The following is a 21823-nucleotide window of genomic DNA, read 5'->3' on the forward strand; positions in this document are numbered from 1 at the left end:
GCATCACATATCATCATGGTTACCTTATATTGCTAAAGTACTACTGAAAAAGTTTCACTAATCTGGGAACTAAAAATGAGAGCTCAGCTATAGAATATGGCTCTTTAAATGAGGAGAAATGAATTCTAGGCTCATTTTATCAGGTGCATAGGCTGCTAGACCAGTGAAAACCATGTACTGTTGTTAGTACCAGTGCTCCTTATTTACTAACTTCATTTGAGCCTAGGTAAAATGCAATTTCTACACCTACTTTCCAAATCTTTCTGAACATGTGCTCAACTATTATTATTATTTTATTTAACAGGCAATAAACAGCACTGAAATCATTAAGTACATCTAATAGCTGTGCTCACTACCCATTTTGATCACAGGAAGTTAATGTTATTTTTTTAAAATTTTTTATTTTTTATAAACATATATTGTTATTTTTGAAGGCAATACCACTGGAGCGACTCTTAAAGGGTTTCAGGTAGAAACTTCTTTAATATTTCCTCATCCTGGGACAGTTACTAGCTCTTTCCACTATACTCACAGAGCATGCTGGCCCTCTCTTAGGACATTTCTTTCACTATATTAAAATTATCTGTTATATTAGATATCTGTCATCACTGCCACTTGTTTCCTCACTCCACTCCCAACTGGAACAGTAACATAAGAAACCATGTCTTACCTGTTTCTGTATTTCTAGTTCTTGATTAAAGACATTCCAAAACAATGCTTATAGAATGGATTATTACATAACTTTTTGAAACCTTTTAAACCCAATTTAGGTAGTGTAATCTACCAGAAAGATTACTGTCAAAATACCTGGGTTTTAATTCTCACTTTACCAAATATAATCCATGAGGTTGGGCAAGCCACTTAATTTCCATATTTTTCACTTCCTTCATCTACGATGCTGCGGACATTACTTATTATACCTTCTTCTTAAAGATGACAGGATAAATGTACTAACACCCAATGAAATATAATGAGCTCTTCTGAACAAGGGCAACATAAAATTCCAAATTCTGCCTCCTTTTGCTTTTGTTTTATTTTCCTCAGCATATCATTATCTATCCAGGGGGAAATTAAAAGTTCTTTTGAGAGGAAATCATGAAACTAGAAATCAAAAGATCTACAAGTTTTAGATCCTATTACTTAAAAAATCAAATTATTCAAAACAGGATAAACAGTGACTATAGGTGGATTTTACATCTCTTGAAAAGACTCTGAGTTCAAAGAGAGTTTACAGACAACATTAGATTATATACATTTACAAGTATCCAAATAGAAAATCAAACCATAAACATTCTCCTTTTGGAGAATACATAGCTTGCTAAAAACTAAATGGGGGAAAAATAAATACAAATAAAATATTTTAAGAACATAAAAAGGTTTCATAATAGGATATATTCCATTTATTTCAGTCAAATTAAAAAAAAATCTCCCTTGAAAAGTACATTTTAACTATATTTGTTAAATATGATTAACATCAGCTTTAATTGGTATCATCATTCACCTTTCCCCTCATACAAGACTCAAAAGACTTAAGCATCTCTTAGAAGCTAACTTCAAAATGACATTTCAGTATTAAAAGAGGTTTCCCGATTCCCCATCTGTCCTCACAAGTGTGTTCAAGTACACACAAAAAAGAAACATGATATTGTCAATACACCCAAGTTCTGAAGCACTATCAGGCTGATCTGATCATGGTGTAGGTTTCCGCCTTAAGCTTGGCAGGAAATGTTTGATTTCTTTTTGCTGAGTGAAGCCATTTTATCAGCCTTGGCAGTATAAAATAACAAAATGGGGGCAGACAGCCTGCAAGTTTAGGCCTTTGCTTTTGTTAACAGATCTGAGAGGTAAGATATAAAGAGAGACCTTTCAAGGTCATTGACTCGTAGATAAAAAAAAATGTTATTGTTAAGTTTCAGTTGAAGAATCAAATCACTTAGACACAACGCATTATCCCTAAAATTGTTTACTTCTTTTAACTTAATTCTGTATCTCAATGCCCATTTTGACATCTTCTTTATTGAAAACTACAGCCAGGAGCCTAATAAATTAAAGCTATCAGTACATAAAGGTTTCAGGCTGGTTTGCAAAGAGAATGCTTTCGTACTGATGGAGTTTAACAAGGCTCTTTGTTACAAGTGACCACTGGCGGAGAAGAACTGCACTGCCCAAAACTAACATTTGGGTCCTTAAAAATATTTCTTCTTCATAAGTCCATTTTTTTAATCTTAAGGTTTTTATATTACATTAGCATAAGCCATTGACTATTAGCTGCTAATTGTTTGTCTTAAATGAGTATAATTAGTACATTATGCCAATTTGGTCTTTGAGATGTGGTTTTATACATGTGTTGAAGGCAAATTAAGACAGCCCTTGAGCAATACTGCTGTGGAAAGCAATGCCTAAGAAGAACTGAAGAATTCTCTTGTATTACACTTGATCTCAAAAGGCTATTAAGTGTAAGGACCTCTAATTCTACCCAAAATGTGAATATAATCAAAATCTGATATATCTTAAATGACAAATTGTAATTCCTTACAAATTTCCTTGAGTTTTGATACAGGGAAGATGTAACTCTCCAGTAAAGGGATAGGACTATTAGAAAATAAAATCAATTGACAGTCCATTTACAGATTTCTCTGTTAAATTTATAAAGTTACTTGTGTCAGTTCTAGATTATCTGCATTTGGATAGTCCGTTAGTCAAAAGAATTCTCAAGAGCTATTAGACAATAATATTAAATATTTCTTAATATTGTAAAACAATCACAAAAGGCATTAATAATTTGGTTTAAAACTTCTGATATATTTGTTGTTACAGTAAGAAAATAGTCTATGTTAACACTTAAGTCTTTAAAATTTGGTAAACTAAATATAGCAGAGTAATTTTTTTTCTTTTCTTTTCTTTTCTATAAATTTCTAAAATTTATGTTGGATATGGATAAAATGGGGGTCTCATATATATAGCAACATTTCTGATTTTTAGGGAAAAAATGAAGCATATTTAAAAATTAATAATCAATAATATAACATTATTGTTACTAACTCAACAAATAATAAACAAGCAAACCAACTTCAATTCCATACCATGGCCATTTAATGATGTTAGGAGAAGATAGAAGGAAATTCCAGAAAGTAAATAACGAACAGGAAACAAAATAAGGAAGGAAGGGAGAGAGGAATGGAGACGCAGACAGAGAGGGAGGGAGGGAGAAGGATTGGTGGAAGGGAGTAAGAAATTAGAACCATGATAAATAAGAGAAACAGAAATCACTGAAATCTAATTCACTTATTAAAATGCTTATTATGTCTCCTGGAAAAAAACTTTCTACTTGCTATTGGCATTTAACTATAATTTTCTATTACTCAATTTTAAAACAGGAGTCTGACTGAAAATTTGATGGATTAACAAAGTGCCGCTCTTCTTGGCACCAAGGTTCACACTATAGCATATCTCAAATCTTTAAAGGGAAAGCAAGGGCATGTGTTATGATGAGCACTGGGTGTTACATGCAACTAATGAATTGTTAAACACTACATCAGAAACTAATGATGTAAAAAAAAGACAAACAAACAATTAATGATGTACTCTATGTTGGCTAACTGAACATCATAATAACTTAAAAAAGGGAAATATTATTCCCTACAAGATGTATCTACACATGTGTTTCCTTACTAAAACCTCTCTCTCTGTATACACACAAATATAGAAAGAGCTCTAAAATTAACTTAGAGGGTCAATGATGCCCATCAAAAAAAAAAAAAAAAAAAAAAAAAAAAAAGAACTAGAATAGAAAATGGCAGCAAAAATAATCTTGCTTTCTGAAACTTTGATTCAGTACTGTTTCACCTTGCTTTAAAATATATTTTTAATATAAAATTCCATGACATAGATGATAAAGTAAATAAATGTTATTACTGTAATAATATTGGAAAGGAAATGATTTACTGTGGGAGTTCTGTCTTAGTAATGTTTTTTGCATAATTTTAATGGGTTTTCTATATTAATACAGTTAGTGCTCCTGTCTGTTCCTTGTCTCCACCTTGCATACTTATGTTCTAATTATCAGATTTTAAAGCCAGGTAAGTATGATTTCATTAAAAGAAACAATGAAATAAGGTTAAAACTTAAAGATTTCCTGCTAATATACTCTTACCTGTTGGTAATCCTTTTCCTCTCAATCTGTCTCGAATAGCTTGACTTCGATCAGGCTTTTGTTCATTGTTATGGGAAAGTTGATCTGTCTGTACACAGTAATAAAAAATCAAATTTGACAAAAGAATCTCCCCTTCATTTTCATGGTAATCATCTACAGAATGACACCAGTTAGACAATTTTTAGAGAGTACAGTGTTAAGTAAAACACTCCACATTTGCTATTCTTTTTTTTTTTTTTAAGATTTTATTTATTTATTTGACAGGTAGAGATCGCAGGTAGGCAGAGAGGCAGGCAGAGAGAGAGAGAGGAGGAAGCAGGCTCCCTGCTGAGCAGATAGCCCGACGTGGGACTCGATCCCTGAACCCTGAGATCATGACCTGAGCTGAAGGCAGAGGCTTTAACCCACTGAGCCACCCAGATGCCCCCACATTTGCTATTCTTAATTTGTTTTCCTTCACAGGATTTATGTAGCTCAGTCTGGCCAATCCATCTTCAGGAAATGAAAGACAAGACAGAAGATTATTTACTAACTAGGAAACAAAGTTAGCTGAACCGAAGTAATTAAAATGAGCCCCATCTGAAAACAATAAACTAGAGGAGTCTTCTTCTGTCTGATAACTATGTTAATCGCTCAAGTTTGATTATGATTTTAAAAACACATTAATTCTGGTATAATAAAGCTTTCTCCTGATTATAACTAAGCACTGAGGGTATTGACTTAAATTATTTTCAAAAGTAATTTTCCAGATTTTTCCTGCCAGAAATGACATTTTTGAAATGCTTTAAGCCAAAAGGACATACTGAGAGATGATAATTAAATTTAAGTCAATGATCTTTTGAAAATCCTTTGTAACACAATGCTTGAATAGTCTTAGGCTTTAATAACTTTTACTGAAGGTACTCATTTAAAATAAAGCATATCGGGCGCCTGGGTGGCTCAGTGGGTTAAGCCTCTGCCTTCGGCTCAGGTCATGATCTCAGGTTCCTGAGATCAAGTCCTGCATCAGGCTCTCGGCTCAACAGGGAGCCTGCTTCCCCGCCCCCCCACCTGTCCCCCACCATCTTTCTCTGCCTACTTGTGATCTCTCTCTGTGTGTCAAATAAATAAATGAAATCTTAAAAAAAAAAAAAAAGCATATCACTTTTTTCCTCCCTAGCTGCTTGAACCTCAGCTGCCATCATGAATGACACAGTAACGGTCCAGTCCAGGAAGTTCGGACCAACTGACTTCTTTAGCTGAAAAAAATGGTCATTGATGTTCTTCATTCCACAAAGGCAACAGTACCTAAGACAGAAATTCGGGAAAAGCCAGCCAAAATGTACAAAACCACACCAGATGTCATCTTTGTGTTTGGACTCAGAGCCCATTTTTGTGGTGGCAAGACAAGTGGCTTTGACATGATTTATGATTCAGTAGATTATGAAAAGAAAAATGAACCCAAATCAGACTTGCAAGACATGGCCCATATGAGAAGAAAAATACCTCGAGAAAATAGCTAAAGAAACACAAGAACAGAATGAAGAAAGTCAGGGGGACTGCAAAAGCCAATGTTGGTGCTGGCAAAAAGAAATTAAGTGTCTAGTAGTGAGCTGGAGATTGGACAACAGAAAAGGAGTAAAGATTCTGCAGTGACTTTATCTGTGGTGATTATGCAGATATTTCATAAGAGGATTAATTAACAAAGAGTTTTTTAAAAAATTAACAAAATAAAGCATATCGGAGGGGAGGTCTGTGAAGGGATGGGTGAAACAGGCAAAGGAGATTAAGAGTACACTTATCGTGATGAGCACCTGAGCACAGAGTAATGATGTACAGAATTGTTGAATCACTATATTGTATACCTGAAACTAATCTAACACTGTATGTTAAGTATACTGGAATTAAAAATAGAAGCGTAAAAAATGTATTAATGAAAAAAGCATATTTAAAAAAACAAAATAAAAGTGCATCAAATTTGATCAAATTCCATATCATAAGGGATGAAAAATTAGAACACTGGGTTTATTTAGATGATCGAGTAGAAGCTTCAAGAAAGCTGGGCCTGGGTGGCTCAGTTGGTTAAGCCATTGCCTTTGGCTCAGGTCATGATCTTGGAGTCCTGGGATCGAGTCCCGCATCGGGCTCTCTGCTCAGCAGAGAGCCTGCTTCCCTCTCTCTCTCTCTGCCTGCCTCTCCATCTACTTGTGATTTCTCTCTGTCAAATAAACAAATAAAATCTAAAAGAAAAAAAAAACCTCATATGTGGTAGGGTTACTAACCCTGTACTGCTGACAAAGAGATAAATAGTAAGGAAACTTCTAAGAACCTTGAAGAAGCTCCTCAACATTGAAATAATTATCTTCACAACTGTCCAGTAATACGAGTGGATGGTATGTGTTACTATTCCTATTTTACAGATAAGTAGAATCGAGGTCAAAGATGCTGTAACATTAAATCAGTGGAAGAACCAAGACAAGTAAGCTGGCCTGCAGACTTTACATTCTACACTGATTAACTTTAAGTAGATAAGAGTGATGGTCACCTGAAATGAATTTCACGCTGAGCAAAAAACTAAATCATTCTCTTAGCTCCTGGAGGCAAAACAGTGTCGGAGGAGCAAAATGGCTAACAGCTTGGGCTCTGGGGCCAGAGAGATCTGGGCTCCAACTGTGTCTATAATTTATGAAGTGTGTGGTCATGGGCAGATTATTTAATCTTTCTAAGCTTTAGTTTTGTTATCTCTAAAACGAGGGCCAAAGTATCTTTCGTAACCTAAGACTATTAGGATGAGCAAAAGTGGAAGAGCACATAAGCCATTTAGCACAGTGCCTGGCATAAAACAAACAATAAAAAAAAAAAAAAAAAAAAAAAAAAAGGTAGCTGTTGAAACTCTGTATGTTGGATGATGACCAGGAGTTTAGCAAGAGCAACGGAAAGATGAGGGGAACAATGTTATTTCTTCTTAGTAGAAATCTGCCTCTGGAAAGGCAGGCTATCCGTATACTAACTCTGATTGACCCTTCTATTCTTCTCTCGAACTCAACAATCCCACAACACACCCCAAATCAGACTTAATACTATTCCTCAAATATATACCGCTCTTGACTATTTCATAGCATTTATTTAGGCTTACTTCCCTCTGCCTAGATTACATTCTATCAGACTACTGGATCTAGTTCAAAGCGCTATTTTTCGATGTAGTCATAACTTATACACTTCCCCTCAAAACTTCGTAACTTTTAAAATTCTTCCTGTGTTGCTTTTCATATCTTCCTCTGCATTTTGTAATTAAGCAAATGGTTGTAGAACTTTAAATAAGACCTCCTAGAATGTAGAGCAAGTATTTTATTCAAAGTTGTATCTTCTGTAGTATCCAGACAGGTTTCACATTTAGATGAGCAATTTTAGTTACTATAATAAACTGGCTTAAATACTACATGTAAAGAAATGAAGATCTTTTTTTTAATACAGGCAACTATTAGAGGGACAACAGAATTCCAAGGGGGACTATTTCTTCACTGAAAGAAGGAAGAAAAAATAATTCCATCAATTTTACTATAGGGATAAAATCAGCAAGACAAGTCTTAGAGGAGATGTGGTAAAAGAGAAAGATCCCTGGAATAATAGGAAATATGTGTCCCATAAACTGTATGAGTTTCAATTTCCTTATTTAAAAAGTGAAGGAATTAGTATAGATCACTATTTCTCGAAGAAGTTTTATGGAACATTAGTATTATGAGAAAATCGGTAAAAAAAGAAAAAAAAAGAGAGAGACCCTAATAAGTTTGGGGAATGTTTTATCTACGTGTGCATCACTCTTAAAGGTAAGTAATATAGTCTAGTGTATTAAAGGCTCCGAGAAATTCTGCAGTGAAAGTACATTTTAATTGCTCTTATACAGGTTTTCCTCAAACTTATTTGATCACAAAGTAATTTTTAAAAAAAAGATTTTATTTATTTATTTATTTGACAGACAGAGATCACAAGTAGGCAGAGAGAGAGGAAGGGAAGCAGGCTTCCCGCAGAGCAGAGAGCCTGAAGCAGGGCTCAATCCCAGGACCCTCGGATCACGACCTAAGCCCAAGGCAGAGGCTTAACCCACTAAGCCACCCAGGTGCCCCGATCACAAAAGAATTTTTAAAAACAAAACTGTATTTGATAATACGTAGGAAACTTTGCTCTGGATATGTGGCTTTCATAGCTTTTTCATAGCTTCACTTTTGTTTAAAAAAAAAAAAACCAAAAACAAATGCAGGAATATAAACAAATAAGTAAATTAAGACTGGAGCAGCTCTAGTTAAGGAGGAGAAACAAGCAGACAAGAATCCATTCACTCAGCCTCTACTACCCATATTCCTTTCACAGAAGTACCAAGGCTGCACAGGGTACAGTTTACAAACTATTTGCCTGGAAGAATCTATGAGCTTGTTTCTTGTCAACTAGCAAACTGCATGGAATGCGGATATACCCCTGCCAGTCATATAACATCCTGGTTAAGAGAGCAAAACTTACAAGTAAGAAGCCATCAAGAATACTATGTGACAGTGGCAAATTGTAGTTCACAGAAAGAAGGACCTCACTCAGGTACCACAACTCTACAGGGTAAGAGCAGAAAAAGTTTGGATCTAGATCAGATATCAAAAACCAAGGAGTATCCAAGTGCTGCATATTCATGTCTTTTTGTCCCAGATAAAGTATTACTATTACACATGATTTGCAGAGATAGGACTACAGATACAGGGTTTGTTGTTCTTGGGATTTTTCTTATCTATGGCAAGGGAGAGAATGAGAGAGTCCAGGTCTTGGGGCAATCTTGTGGGGATACAAGCATATATTATCTCCTATACAGCAGATGACAGTATCCATAGAAGATAGGGAGATTTGGGGAATACTTAAGGGGTCCAGACAAATAAGTGGCCAAGAAAGGTGTATAAAGTAACAGAAAGTGCATTATTAATGCTAAAACCCATTTTGTATGTCAATGTATTTTTCACAATAGACAGGACGACTTGCTGGAAGCACCTTCTGATGTAAGAAAGGAAGAAAGAGTCCATATCTGGGCTCTCTACTCTGTTTCACTGATCTATGTGTCTATTTTTGTGCCAATACTGTAAGGGCCTATTTAACCAGAGTAACTCCATCTTGGTTAAATAGCCATTTTGTTGTTTGTGCAGTAAACTTAAAATAGACCCTGCCCCCCCGAGAAACTTACTTAAAAGCAAGTCCAGGAAACCAGTAAAATGTAGTCAGCTGGTTCCTGATAACAGAGCCCAGAATACAAGGACGAGTCAGGCCAGATGGAGACATCTAATCAGTACGAAGTACTGTTTGTAACAGTGAGAAGGTCTTGCCCAAACCAAAATGACTCCATCTTGGGAAGGACGACCATCTTATTATTCACACTGAATATGTTAACTGACTAAGACTTCCTGGAAAGTACTGTTTGTAATAGTTCTTGGTATGGGGTAATCCTGAATGAAAAGTCACCACACACACACACACACACACACACACACACACACACAAGTCACCAGACCAGATGGAACTAGCCAATCAGCAAGAAACACACAAACCTGGTGGGTTGAGATACCAAGATATGAGTTGCAGTTTTACCCAATAAAAGGTAGCCTGTAAGACTGGGAGGGGTCGCTCTCTTTGGAGGCTGCCCTGACGGGTCAGTCAGTTCTTGAGCCTGTAAGCTAGGGGTGGTCGCTCTCTTTGGAGACGGCCTTGGCTGGTCAGTCTGACTTCTAATGCTTGGCATAGAATAAAGTTTGCATAACTTTCACTTTGTCTCAGTCATGTTCCCCTGGCCGATCAGTCTGACTTTTAATGCTTGGCATAGAATAAAGCTTTCCATAACTTTCACTTTGTCTCAGTCTCGTTCCTTAGATAACGGACCCCAACAGTACCATGCTGTCTAGATGATCACAGCTTTGTAATATAGCTTGAAATCAGGCAATGTGATGCCCTCAGCAACTCTATGGTCAACTAATCTTTGGTAAAGCAAAAAAAAATATTCAATGGAAAAAGTCTCTTCAATAAATGGTGCTGGGAAGATTGGACAGCTATGTACCTAAGAATGAAACTCAACCATTCTCTTACACCATAAACAAAGATAAACTTAAAATGGATGAAAGACCTCAATCTGAGACTGGAATCCATCAAAATTCTAAAGAACAAAGGCAGTAACCTTTTTGACATTGGCCACAGCAACTTCTTTCAAGACATGTCTCCAAAAGCAAGGGAAACAAAAGTGAAATGAACTTTTGGGACTTCACCAAGATAAAAAGCTTTCAACAAAACAAAGAGGTAATCCATGGAACGGGAGAAGTTATTTGTACATGACACTATAGACAAAGGGCTGATATCCAAGATCTACAAAGAACTACTCAAAAACACCTAAAAAACAAATAATCAAGTCAAAAAATGGGTAGAAGACATGAACAGACAATTCTCTGAAGAAGACATACAAATGGCTAACAGACATGAAAAAATGTTCATTATTATTAGCCATCAGGGAAATTCAAATCAAAACCACATTGAGATACCACCTTACACCAGTTAGAATGGCAAAAATTGACAAGGCAAGAAAAAACAAGTGTTGGAGAAGTTGTGGAGAAAGGGGAACCCTCTTACACTGTTGGTGGGAATGCAAGTTGGTGCAGCCACTTTGGAAAGCAGTGTGGAGGCTCCTCAAAAAATTAAAAATAGAGCTATCCTCTGACCCAGCAGTTGCACTACTGGGGTATTTACCCCCAAAATACAGATGTAGTGAAAAGAAGGGTCATAAGTACCCCAATGTTCATAGGAGTAATGTCCACAATAGCCGAACTGTGGAAAGAGCTGAGATGCCCTTCAATAGACAAATGGATAAAGATGATGTGGTCCATATACACAGTGGAATATTACTTAGCCATTAGAAAGGATAAGTACCCAACTTTTGCATCAACATGGATGGGACTGGAGGAGAGGATGCTGAGTGAAACAAGTCAAGCAGAGAAAGTCAATTATCATATGGTTTCACTTATTTGTGGAACATAAGGGAATGCATGGAGTACATTAGGAGAAAAAAGGGAAAAATGAAGGGGGGTGGGAATTGGAGTGGGAGATGAACCACAAGAGACTATGGGCTCTGGGAAATAAACTGAGGATTTTAGAAGGGAGGGGGATGGTGGGATGGGTGAGTCTAGTGATGGGTATTAAGGAGGGCATGGATTGCATAAAGCACTTGGTGTTCTACACAAACAATGAATCATGGAACACTACATCAAAAACTAATAATATACTGTATGGGGACTAACATAACTTAATAAAAAAAAAAGAAAGGAGGCAAGAGCAGACATTTTCAGCTCTAAAATGTTCTAAAAAAGGGCAAATTCTCATAAAATCTAAGAGATTAAGTTATTACACTGGGCTTCTAAATTTTAAGTCCTGTTTCAAGTGAACAATTAACATTAGAACAAGGAATTTAATGTATTGTTCCTAGTCTTCCTTGAGAAAATGCTGCCTACTGTATCTTTAAAATAGTTTTGCTAAATTTTAAAATATGACTATATGTGCCAGCTGAAACTGTAGCTTACCCCAGAAAGATTTCCCAAAACCAGTTTTACCAACTGCTTCACATAGGAAAATGAAGGTGCACAATTGCTATTTCTGATGTGGGCACTGCAAGCATCCAGAACAGTCCGAACAGAAACTCGAGCATAAATAACGTCTTCACACATTCCAAGCAGGATGCTGTTGAGATGGTCTCCAAGCTTGATAGGCTGAATATAAAGAAAGGAAAAGCCACTTTGAAAAGTGTGTGTAAATCTTCTCTAGCATGAGACAAGCTATTTCAGGAGTCAGAGGAACGAGACCAAACATACTTCAAATACTTGAAGGAAAGGAGCTTCTTGTCTAGCAGCATATATATTTTAGTATATTTTACCTTTTCATAACTCAAAAAAATTATTAGCAGAAGATGGTTAACATAACTCTCCTAAGATAGGAAGTATTACAGAAAACTCAGTGGTTTTTTGTTTTTTTGTATGATAAAGAAATGGAATTCCTCAGTTATTCAAGTGTTTTTGTAAGCAGTTACGTGAATGCAAATGTGTACTCACATTTTGAACGAATAAATGATTTCCTAACAATCAAAAACATGCAATATATTCAATATAATTTGACACTGATGATAACTTAGATTTCAAGTACTACAATGACTTAATATCATTTATATATAAGTTCTCTTTATGCTGGTGAAACAGAGAAAGTGTAATATAAGATTTTTAAATTAGTTGACATATTTGTAGAATATTCTATCCAAATGTCCAATAAGTATACTAAAAAATGCAATTAAAACCAAAAAAAGAAGCCACTACACAACTCGACAGAAAGGCTAAAAAGAAAAAGACTGATAATTTGAAGTACTGATAAGAGAAAAGCATTGTTGGTGGGAGTTTAAACTGGTACAACCATTCTGATGAAGCATGCTCTTCCTGTGACCCTCCTTTCCACTTCTCATCCATTTGGGTGTTATGTCATCCTTTAGATCTCAGCTTGGATGCAATACCCTTCAGTAAACTCATCCTAACCCTCTAAGCGTAGTTAGAGGCTCCAACTCTGGTTTTCCACAGCAACCCCCATTTCCCTACCATAGCATTCACACACTGTTATAATTGGCTATTTTGATGCCTGTACTCATAGATGTACCCCACAGGCATGGGCCATTACATTCCAAGTGTCTAGTACAATGTCCGACACAAGACAGGGGCTTAATACTTCTGAAATGTTACATATTTGTAAAATGATTGTGATTTCTGAAAGCAAGATATAAGTTAAAGTTTATACTTCCATTCTAATTTATACATTATTGATATTTACTTAATTTTTGGCTCTCTTTAAAGTATAAATTATTAATCATAGGCTGTGGTCACATTTTACACTAAGTTAGGTTGTACAATATAGGACACCAATATTAGTAGTAATTTAATTTTTTCACCTATATTTATAAACTTGGAACTGAGGAGAGCAAATCACAGTATTTTTCATGATACAAAATGAGACCAAACCAAGTTGAAGATGTCATCCATCTCTCATGGATCTTAGGATGTCTGAATTTTAGACTAAAAGCCTAAAATGCCTATGACTTCTTAATTTGATAAAACAGACCAAAACAACCTTTATACTTAGTTATTTTAGGTTTTGACTTCTACATGCCTAAAATAAAACCCAATTCTGTATGTTACATCTTTGCTTTGATGAAATATAGCTATTTTTAAATTTTCAACTTCAAGTTATTATTATTTTTACATTGGGTCTTCAGGAATCTCTTATTTTAGAAAATAAGAACTAGAAACAGCCCAAAGGTCATCAGAACCCAAAACTTCAGAAAGTGTTGCTTTAATGTCGGTGTCTGTTGCCATAAGCTTAGTGAAGTATGATTTTGAAGCATCAATTTAAAAAATGTAGTAAGTATAAACTGAATTTCAAGACATAGTTAGAACTACTATTCCTATGTGTCTGCATCAAAAAGCATTATCACTTTAGTTCAAGAACGAATCATCAACATTTAGAATCCCTCTTATCAGTCATTACATTAGAAAAGCAGTGGACTCCCATTTCTCTTGCTATAATTTTTGAAGAGGCCACTACATTTCACAGACTAAATTGTATGTAGATAGTAACTGCTATAATTCTAAGAACATTCTGAGAACAATAGTGCCTTTAGTACTTTATAATTTAATTGAGAGTATGACATTATTAATGTGAACAAATAGCACAGAAATGCTGGTATGCCTCATAACATGCTGTAGAACATAAAAATATAAGGAAGAGCTTTCTAAAAAGATGTACAGATGTGACAATTTAACTTACTTGGCTCTGAGGCACTTCGTGATCAGCCCCCCAGTACAAAGTCATTCCAAGAGAATAAATATGGATCTAGAAACAGAATTTAAAAAATCATTTTATGGTGAAATAAAATTTAAAACTTTACCAAGTACTAAAAAACACGATTTAATGAGTACTATATATTCATGACTTTTTTTGGTCCCAGATAAAGTATAACACATGATTTGAGAAAAATCATCATTTCATATTCTATGTAAATGTGACAGCTTAAAATAGAAAAGAATGGAAATTATCACAACAGATTTTTCCCCATAATTCCCCAGCCTATCATCTAGGAGTATTTTTGTTACTTCTTACTTAAGCTTCTTTATGCAAACTCATGCAAATATACTTTGTCCCCTGCCCCTCTTTTAAACTAAGTAATCTCTATGCCAAATATGGGCCTTGAACTCATTAGCCCAAGATCTAGACTTGCATGCTTTATAGACTGAGCCAGCCAGGTGCCCCACAAATATATGTTTTTATAAATGTCAGAAGCTTTAAAAATTACACCACACTTGCATTTTTAATTTAACAAGAGATATATGTGATGTCATTTTGTACATGCAGTTATTTCTCTCCAATCTCTTGAACTGATTCTCTGAGATTATGTATTGAAGAGTAAGTCATCTGTAGTTTGATACACATTGTTGGATTTCCCTACCAGAAGTTGGGGATGTAAAAAACCCATTTTACATTTCTGCCGGCAACATGTAAGAGATTTTTTTCACAAGCCTTGTCTATAGAATATGCTACAAAGATCTGATTTTTGCCAATGTAGAAAGAGAAAAAAACTCATGAAAGGTTTTTTTCTTTTCACTGAAGTTTTGATTTGCATTTTTCTTACTAAGAAAGAATGGAGTAATGGAGGAGAAAGAAGCTGGGTGAAAAAAGATATTTTTGCATTGTTTGTATGCTTCTTAAGTTTAGAAAAATAATAGCACATTTTTATGCTCATAGGAGTGATTCAACACAGAAAACTGGAATTGCAGGAGAGAGCAGAGGTTGTTGGGAGAAGATTGTTCAGTAAGTGGGAGGAGTGGAAGTGAAAGAACAAATGGACGGATGGTTCATCTACACTAAGGAGACAGAGAAGATGGGAATTTATGTGAGTAATCTGGTAGTGGTATCCTGGGAGAAGTTTCTCCTGACTGCTTCTACTTCTTTCCTGTGAAACAGGAAGTGAGATGAAAGTGAGGACAGTTAATCTTATAAATAATCATTTCCCATTTTTCCTCCTGTTAAGAAATTCAGAGCTAACCTTTTAGCCCATCTCTATCAATATTGCATAATCTTACTATGTGCAATTTTTGTGTACCAGTCTTACTCCAGCACCATCTTATTTTCTTGCCTTTATTTTCACTTTGGTCTTATTTTCTCACATTTATTTTTTAACTCTCTAAGCTCTCTCAAATTCTCTTTAGAAACAGGCAAGGTATGCACAAATAAAACTGGGTATTCCTTTTTACAATTTCATAGCCCTTTAACCTACTCCAACTTTGTCTCCTAAATGATTCTAAATCTCAGAGTACAAAAGTTGTTCCTCTTTTCAAATATTTTCATTGCTCCCAATTTAAAAAAAAATCCCAATTCTTTATAATGAGAAACAGGGCTCACTCTAACTTGCTTCTACCTCCTTTTTCTAGATAGATTTATAAGTCTTCCTTCTGTTATTACTCCTTCATCTATCATAACCTAAACGTTTCAGCACCACTTAATTTTCTGTTGCCAAAATAATCCTTCTGTTTCTCAATTTTTCAAAGTTCTTTCTTTCTTCATTTGACAATAAAATCCCTACACAGTACTGATGGTCTAGAGATGTATACAATATAAATTTTCCCAAACAGGATAAAGCATTCTCTTTCATATAGTTATATTTCACTTGCATCTCTAATGAAACAGTTAACTAATATTGCCTATAATATAGTTAAGATGTGTCCATGTTTGTATTCCTTGAGGAAGTCTTTTTTACATATCTTATAATACCTCTTAGCAACTAACATAGAATTTGTATATAGTATAAATTCAATATATGCCTGCCAAACTTCATGACATGTACATAGCATAGTGCAGGCTATTTGTATATTTCTGTTCTGATTCTTTTTAAAGAACCTCATATATGAACACCTTTTCAAAGGGCCTCATATATGAAAAATACTTTTCATGGCTTTAGCATAAATAACTAATTATATATTCAAATATATTTCTCTTAACATATTCATATTGATTTGTGATTCTCAAGTGCTTAAGATTCTTTATTGTATTTATTGCTCAGTATGCTAAATGAGTTATTATATTTTAATAATTTGTATACATGACTATATAAAATTAGTAGCACAATTCTTAAAACAAGGTTATAAAATCATATACTTGATGATCATCTATGTATATAGTATAATGATTAATTCTGTATGTCAATGTGACTGGGCCACAGGATGCCTAGACAGTTGGTCAAACATTACTCTGGGAATTTTTGTGAGAGTTTTTGGATGAAATGAACACTTAATTTAAGTAGACTGATAAGGTAGATTGCTCTCTAATGTGGGTGGGCCTCATCCAATCATTTGAAGGCCTGAGTAGAACAAAATGGTTTACCCATTCCTGAGGAACAAAAACTACCTTTCTGTGTGACTGCATTTGAATGAGGACATCAACTTTTTTCTCGCCTTTAGACTCGAACTGAAACATTAATTCTCCTGGTTATCAGGCCTTGGGAGTTGAAAAGGACTAGAACTGTCAGACTTGGAAAGTGGACTTAAGAAATTCAGGCAATTAAGTAGATATGTGAAAAGGGAGGAGCCAGAGATAAAGATACAATGAAAATGTGACATGGGTAAGAGGACACTTGAGTGAGCTAGTTAATATACCTCATTTGTTTTTATAGTTATAATGGACTGGAATGTAAACTCCATAAGTGGAAGGAATTTGTCCTACTTATTACCCTATCCCAGGACCTAGAACAGCACTTGACATATACCGGAAATATTTAGTGGGTGTTTACTCTGTGCTGGGTATTGTTCTAAGTAACTTACAGGTATTATTTAACTTTCTAATAACCCTATGAGGCAAGTAGTATCATTATCCCTTTACATATCCCATAGAAAGGTAAACAAATTGCATGGGGTCACACATCTTTCAAGTGACAAAGCCAGAAATTTTACTCAGAACCCATACTTGATAAATATTTGTTGAAAAATAAAATGGGATAATAATGAAAACAGTCCTCACTGAGAAGGCTCAGAGATGGAGGGTATTCTTCCACCTCTACATCCATTCTCTAAAGAGGAGATGTTAAGTCTTTGAAGACTTAGCTAACTGACCTAACTGACCATAAGTCACTGGGTAAGATACTGCAGTCTGATATGCAGATACCACCCACCTAGTGATCTCTGTGAAGAATTAAGAGCTGCTTTATGTGTGCTACATAGTTCCTTTTAGCAAAACCCCTTGGCACTTTGTGGCTATGCATAATAGCAACAAAGCATAAATAGCTTTGGGTGAAAAAAAATCCTGAGTTGTTTCTACTCATTCAACAAATTTTCAGGGCCACTAAGTGGCAGATATGGCGTAGACCAAAAGTTCTCCAGCTTCAACACAGATCAGTATCATCTGGTAAAACATAGACACAGGGTCCTACGTCTAGGATCTCTGATTTAGTAGATCTGGTGTGGAGCCCGAGAACTTGCTTTTCTAACAGGTTCCCATATGATGCTGATACTGCTAGTTGAGCACAACACTTTGAGAACCACCAGTGTAGAGCAGAAGGGAAGTAACAATGAGTAGGACAGGCAGGGTCCCTTCCATCTCAAACCTTCTGCTATAGTAAACAAGACAAGATGACGCGATGTACAAAACAGTATACAGAGAGTATAATTAGGGTAAAAGAAAGCTTTAGATCTACAGGAAAAGTTAGCCAGGCAATGAGGGGATGAGACAAGAGCTGAAATGGCATGAAAGAGTATTGGAGGCTGAAGGAAAGGAATTGCAAAGGCTAAGAAAAAAATAAAGCACTTAGCACATCCAAGACATTGAAGTCCAGAATGACTGAAGCATAATAGAGCTTGGGAAAAAGTGTGCTCAGAGGGAAGGCTTGCACAGTACACACTCAAAGGCCATGGTACAGAGTCTAGAGTTTAGTCAAGGGAAACAGAGAATCTGAATAATTTTAAGCAGCAAAAAGATAAGATCAGACATGGGGTTTAAAAAAATGTACTGACTATAGTTTAAAGAACAGACTGGACAAGTTATATTTATATTGTTGTATACCAGAACTCTCAAACTTCTTCATCTTGCAAAATTGAAACTTTGTATCTACTAAACACAAATTTCTCCATCCCTCTCTCACCAGCCCTGGATAATCACATTTCTACTTTCTGTTTCTATGGTCTGTCTACTTTAGATATGTCACAGGAGTATAATCATATGGTATTTGTCTTTGTGTGACTGGCTTATTTGCTGAGCATAACGTCCAAAGGGTCACCCATGTTGTAGCATGTGATAGGATTTCCTTCTTTTTAGAGGCCGCATAATATTCTGTTGGGTGTGTATGCCACATTTTCTTCATCCATCAATGAACATTTCAGTTGCCTCTTCTGGGGTATTAAGAATAATGCTGCAATGACTGTGGGTAGGCAACTATCTCTTCAAGATCTTGCTTTGAATTCTTTTGGATATACAACCAGAAGTTAGATTGTTGGATTACATAGGAATCACAATGGATGTCCATACTGTTTTCCATAATGGTCACACCATTTTACATAACTAAAATCAGTGCATAGAAGTTCTGTTGTCTCTGCATCCTTGATAACACTTGCTATTTTTTGTTCTTTTGTTGGTAGCCATCCTAGTGGGTGTGACATAGATTATCTCCACAACCCCAGCAATTAAAATGTTCAAATTAATGATTTTACTTCATATTAGACTCTGGTACTAGACAGTCCTGGGGTTTGTTTGTTTTTTAGTGATCTGCATAGTGCCCATCATGTAACAAGTATACTTGTCAAATTTATGGATGAATGAATAGACAAATGGGAAGGAGGGGGGAAAGGATGCATTAATAAGATTTAATATAAACTACATAAATTATAATATACATAAGGGAATTTGGTCTTTTTTTTTTTTTTTAAAGATTTTATTTTTAAGTAATCTCTATACTCTGTGTGGAGCTTGTATTTAGAGCTGTGAGATCAAGAGTCACATGCTCCACGGACTGAGCCAGCCAGGTGCCCCAGGTATTTTTTTGACAAGTTCAGTTGAGGCTACTGCTAAGGTTGGAGAAGTCCAGTATTGTTCTTACAAAAATGACCCTTGATATTCAAGAAGCACAAAGATAGTAACAACCATATTTCCTGACATTTAGATAGCAAGTTGGTGGAAACGAATACTTAAAAATGAAGATTCCTTTGGTTTATCAGGGATATAGTACAAATCCCTGGGGCATATCAATATTCTTGAAGACAAATCAAAACAAGAATTTGATTCAGGTTCCAATCCCATCAAACTGATTTCAAAAGAACTGCCCAATTAAGTACATCATGTGCTATGCAAGCAGGAAGTGAACAATTACCAAGTAAAACAGAAAAGCCAGAGGATCAAAAGCTTAGTGTGACCTGTATAAACCTGTGTAGTTTTAAAGAGGCACGTTATCTTGAAAAGTAAAATTTTAAGGCAAATAAATGAAAGTGCCTATTTATAGAGCTGGTATTGAAGTAAATTTTTTTCCAAACATATATAGTTTCCAAACAAGTTCCATTGAATAAAGAGAACATTTTTATGCATCAAGGTCTTATTAAGTACTCATTATTATTCACAATACTGTGCTAGTATTGAATATTATTTTTAAAAATAACAGTAAGCATGTACTGAATGCTAGTTAATGACATATCCTTAACTCATAGAAGTCATGAAATGCAGTTACCATTCTCTTCTTCAGTACACCCCTTCCCTATTAAAATCAGAATAGTAGAATGGTGATTTTTAATTTTAATTTCCATACTAACAATATCAAATTAGTTTCCATGAATTTATTGGCCATTAGTCATCAAATAGATATATGTTCTTTTGCACCCCACTCCCACCAAAGAAAGAATACTAGAATATAGGACTATTCCTCTGACCTTTGCTTATATTTATATTGCAAACAGGAATGGATCAAGAAAATTGCCTTTGATTTTCTTTACACTTAGAATTACACTGAAGCATGAGTAAACTAGGAGTTCCAATTAGATGCACTAAGAAATCAACTCTACTGCCTGTGTTTTTGCACAATTAATCTGTTTTGTGTGTGTTGAGTTTGAGGAGTTCTTTATAGATCTTGGATATCAGCCCTTTGTCTGTAGTGTCATTTGTGAATAAACTGAGGGTTTTGGAGGGGAGAGGGGTGGGGGATTGGGTGAGCCTGGTGGTCTGTATTAAGGAGGGCACATATTGCATGGAGCACTGAGTATGGTGCATAAACAATAAATCTTGGAACACTGAAAAAAATAAAATTAAATTAAAAAAATAAAATAAAATTTAAAAAAAAGAATATTTGAGTGGCTACTGAGCATATGAAAAGATACACTGATCATCAAGGAAATGCACTTACATTTATTTATATATAATATACAGTAAAAATTCATTGCATATATATTTGCATTTCCTTGATGATTAACATGGCAGTATTTCAACCAATTGTTGAAAAGGATGCAAAGCAAATTGAATTCTGACACATTCCTAATGTAAATTTAAATTTGTAAAAATAAATAAGAAATAAATTTGTGCAACCGCTTGAAAAAACAAACAAAAACGAAATCAACTCTATTTTAACATAGTAATGGCAACAATCCCACACCCATCCATCCCAGCTCCTAAGTACTTAGCCTAGTAATAGATAAGTGTCAAATCACTTTCCCAAACATGTGCTCTAACAGTACCGAAACACAGGACAGTTTACTAGTTTGGGTATCTTGACATCATGGGGCAAAATGGGAAAGCCTTCAGCAAATGAAAAGCACTTGTACACCTGAAATTTCTAGTAAGCACTTTTTTCTTTTATTGTGGATTTTCAATACTTTAAAGAATTCATGAACACCTGTGCAAAACTTTTCATAATTAGGAAAAAACCCTAGTGAAATTCAATAGAAATTTTTAAAAGTAAGACAGGCATGGCTTTATTGCAGTTTTTCTTCATTTTTCTGAGGTCACCAGATCCACTTGAGAGACTGATAAAGTCTCTCAAGTGGACACTGTTCTTCAAAAGTGCTCAGACATGCAAAACTCAATATGCTATTTCATTGGTTTGTAAATATCTTGAACCTCAATTAAGATTTAGAGATCCTGGGGCCCCTGGGTGGCTTAGTCGATCAAATGTCTGCCTTTGGCTCAGGTCATGATCTCAGGGTCCTGGAATTGTGCCTTGTGATGGGCTCTCTGCACGGCGGGATGTCTCTTTGATGATTCTCTCCCTTTGCCCCTCCTCTGGCTCCTGCTCTCTCAAATAAATAACTCCTTCAAGTAAAATGCACATACATTTAAATTTGTAAATCTTACTTTTTCATTTAATAATTTTACTGTTAGCAAATATTAGGTTAATTTTTACACTGAACGTGGAATAATGTATGGGAAATGATATTCATACCCAATTCTGAATTCTCCAAGTTCCATATCTAAATTACCACAGTGAGTTGCACATTATCTATTTTTTTCACAGCCTGATTAGATCTGATGTCAATGGTATTGCCATCCTCAGACTGCATATATCTCTCATAAATTTTCCTTAATTGTTCCATCAAATGAACTGTCAAACTTTGCCAGCTCCACTTCCAGTGTATC

General features: G+C 35.2%; 1 protein-coding gene across 7 annotated transcripts in view; it reads right to left on the minus strand.

Moving 5' to 3' along the window:
- PTPN13 (protein tyrosine phosphatase non-receptor type 13) overlaps positions 1 to 21823 on the minus strand; it is a 203667-nt gene that overhangs the window by 108202 nt on the left and 73642 nt on the right. For all 7 annotated transcript variants that reach the window (XM_082726629.1, XM_082726631.1, XM_082726630.1 and 4 more), the window contains exons 4-6: positions 13997 to 14062; positions 11719 to 11904; positions 4154 to 4241 (exon numbers count right to left, since the gene is read on the minus strand). In XM_082726629.1, coding sequence (XP_082582755.1) covers positions 4154 to 4241; positions 11719 to 11904; positions 13997 to 14062 — 340 coding nt within the window. The remainder of the gene's footprint in view (positions 1 to 4153; positions 4242 to 11718; positions 11905 to 13996; positions 14063 to 21823) is intronic.

Source organism: Mustela nivalis (genome assembly GCF_964662115.1).
Source record: "Mustela nivalis genome assembly, chromosome: 4".
Lineage (NCBI taxonomy): Eukaryota > Metazoa > Chordata > Mammalia > Carnivora > Mustelidae > Mustela > Mustela nivalis.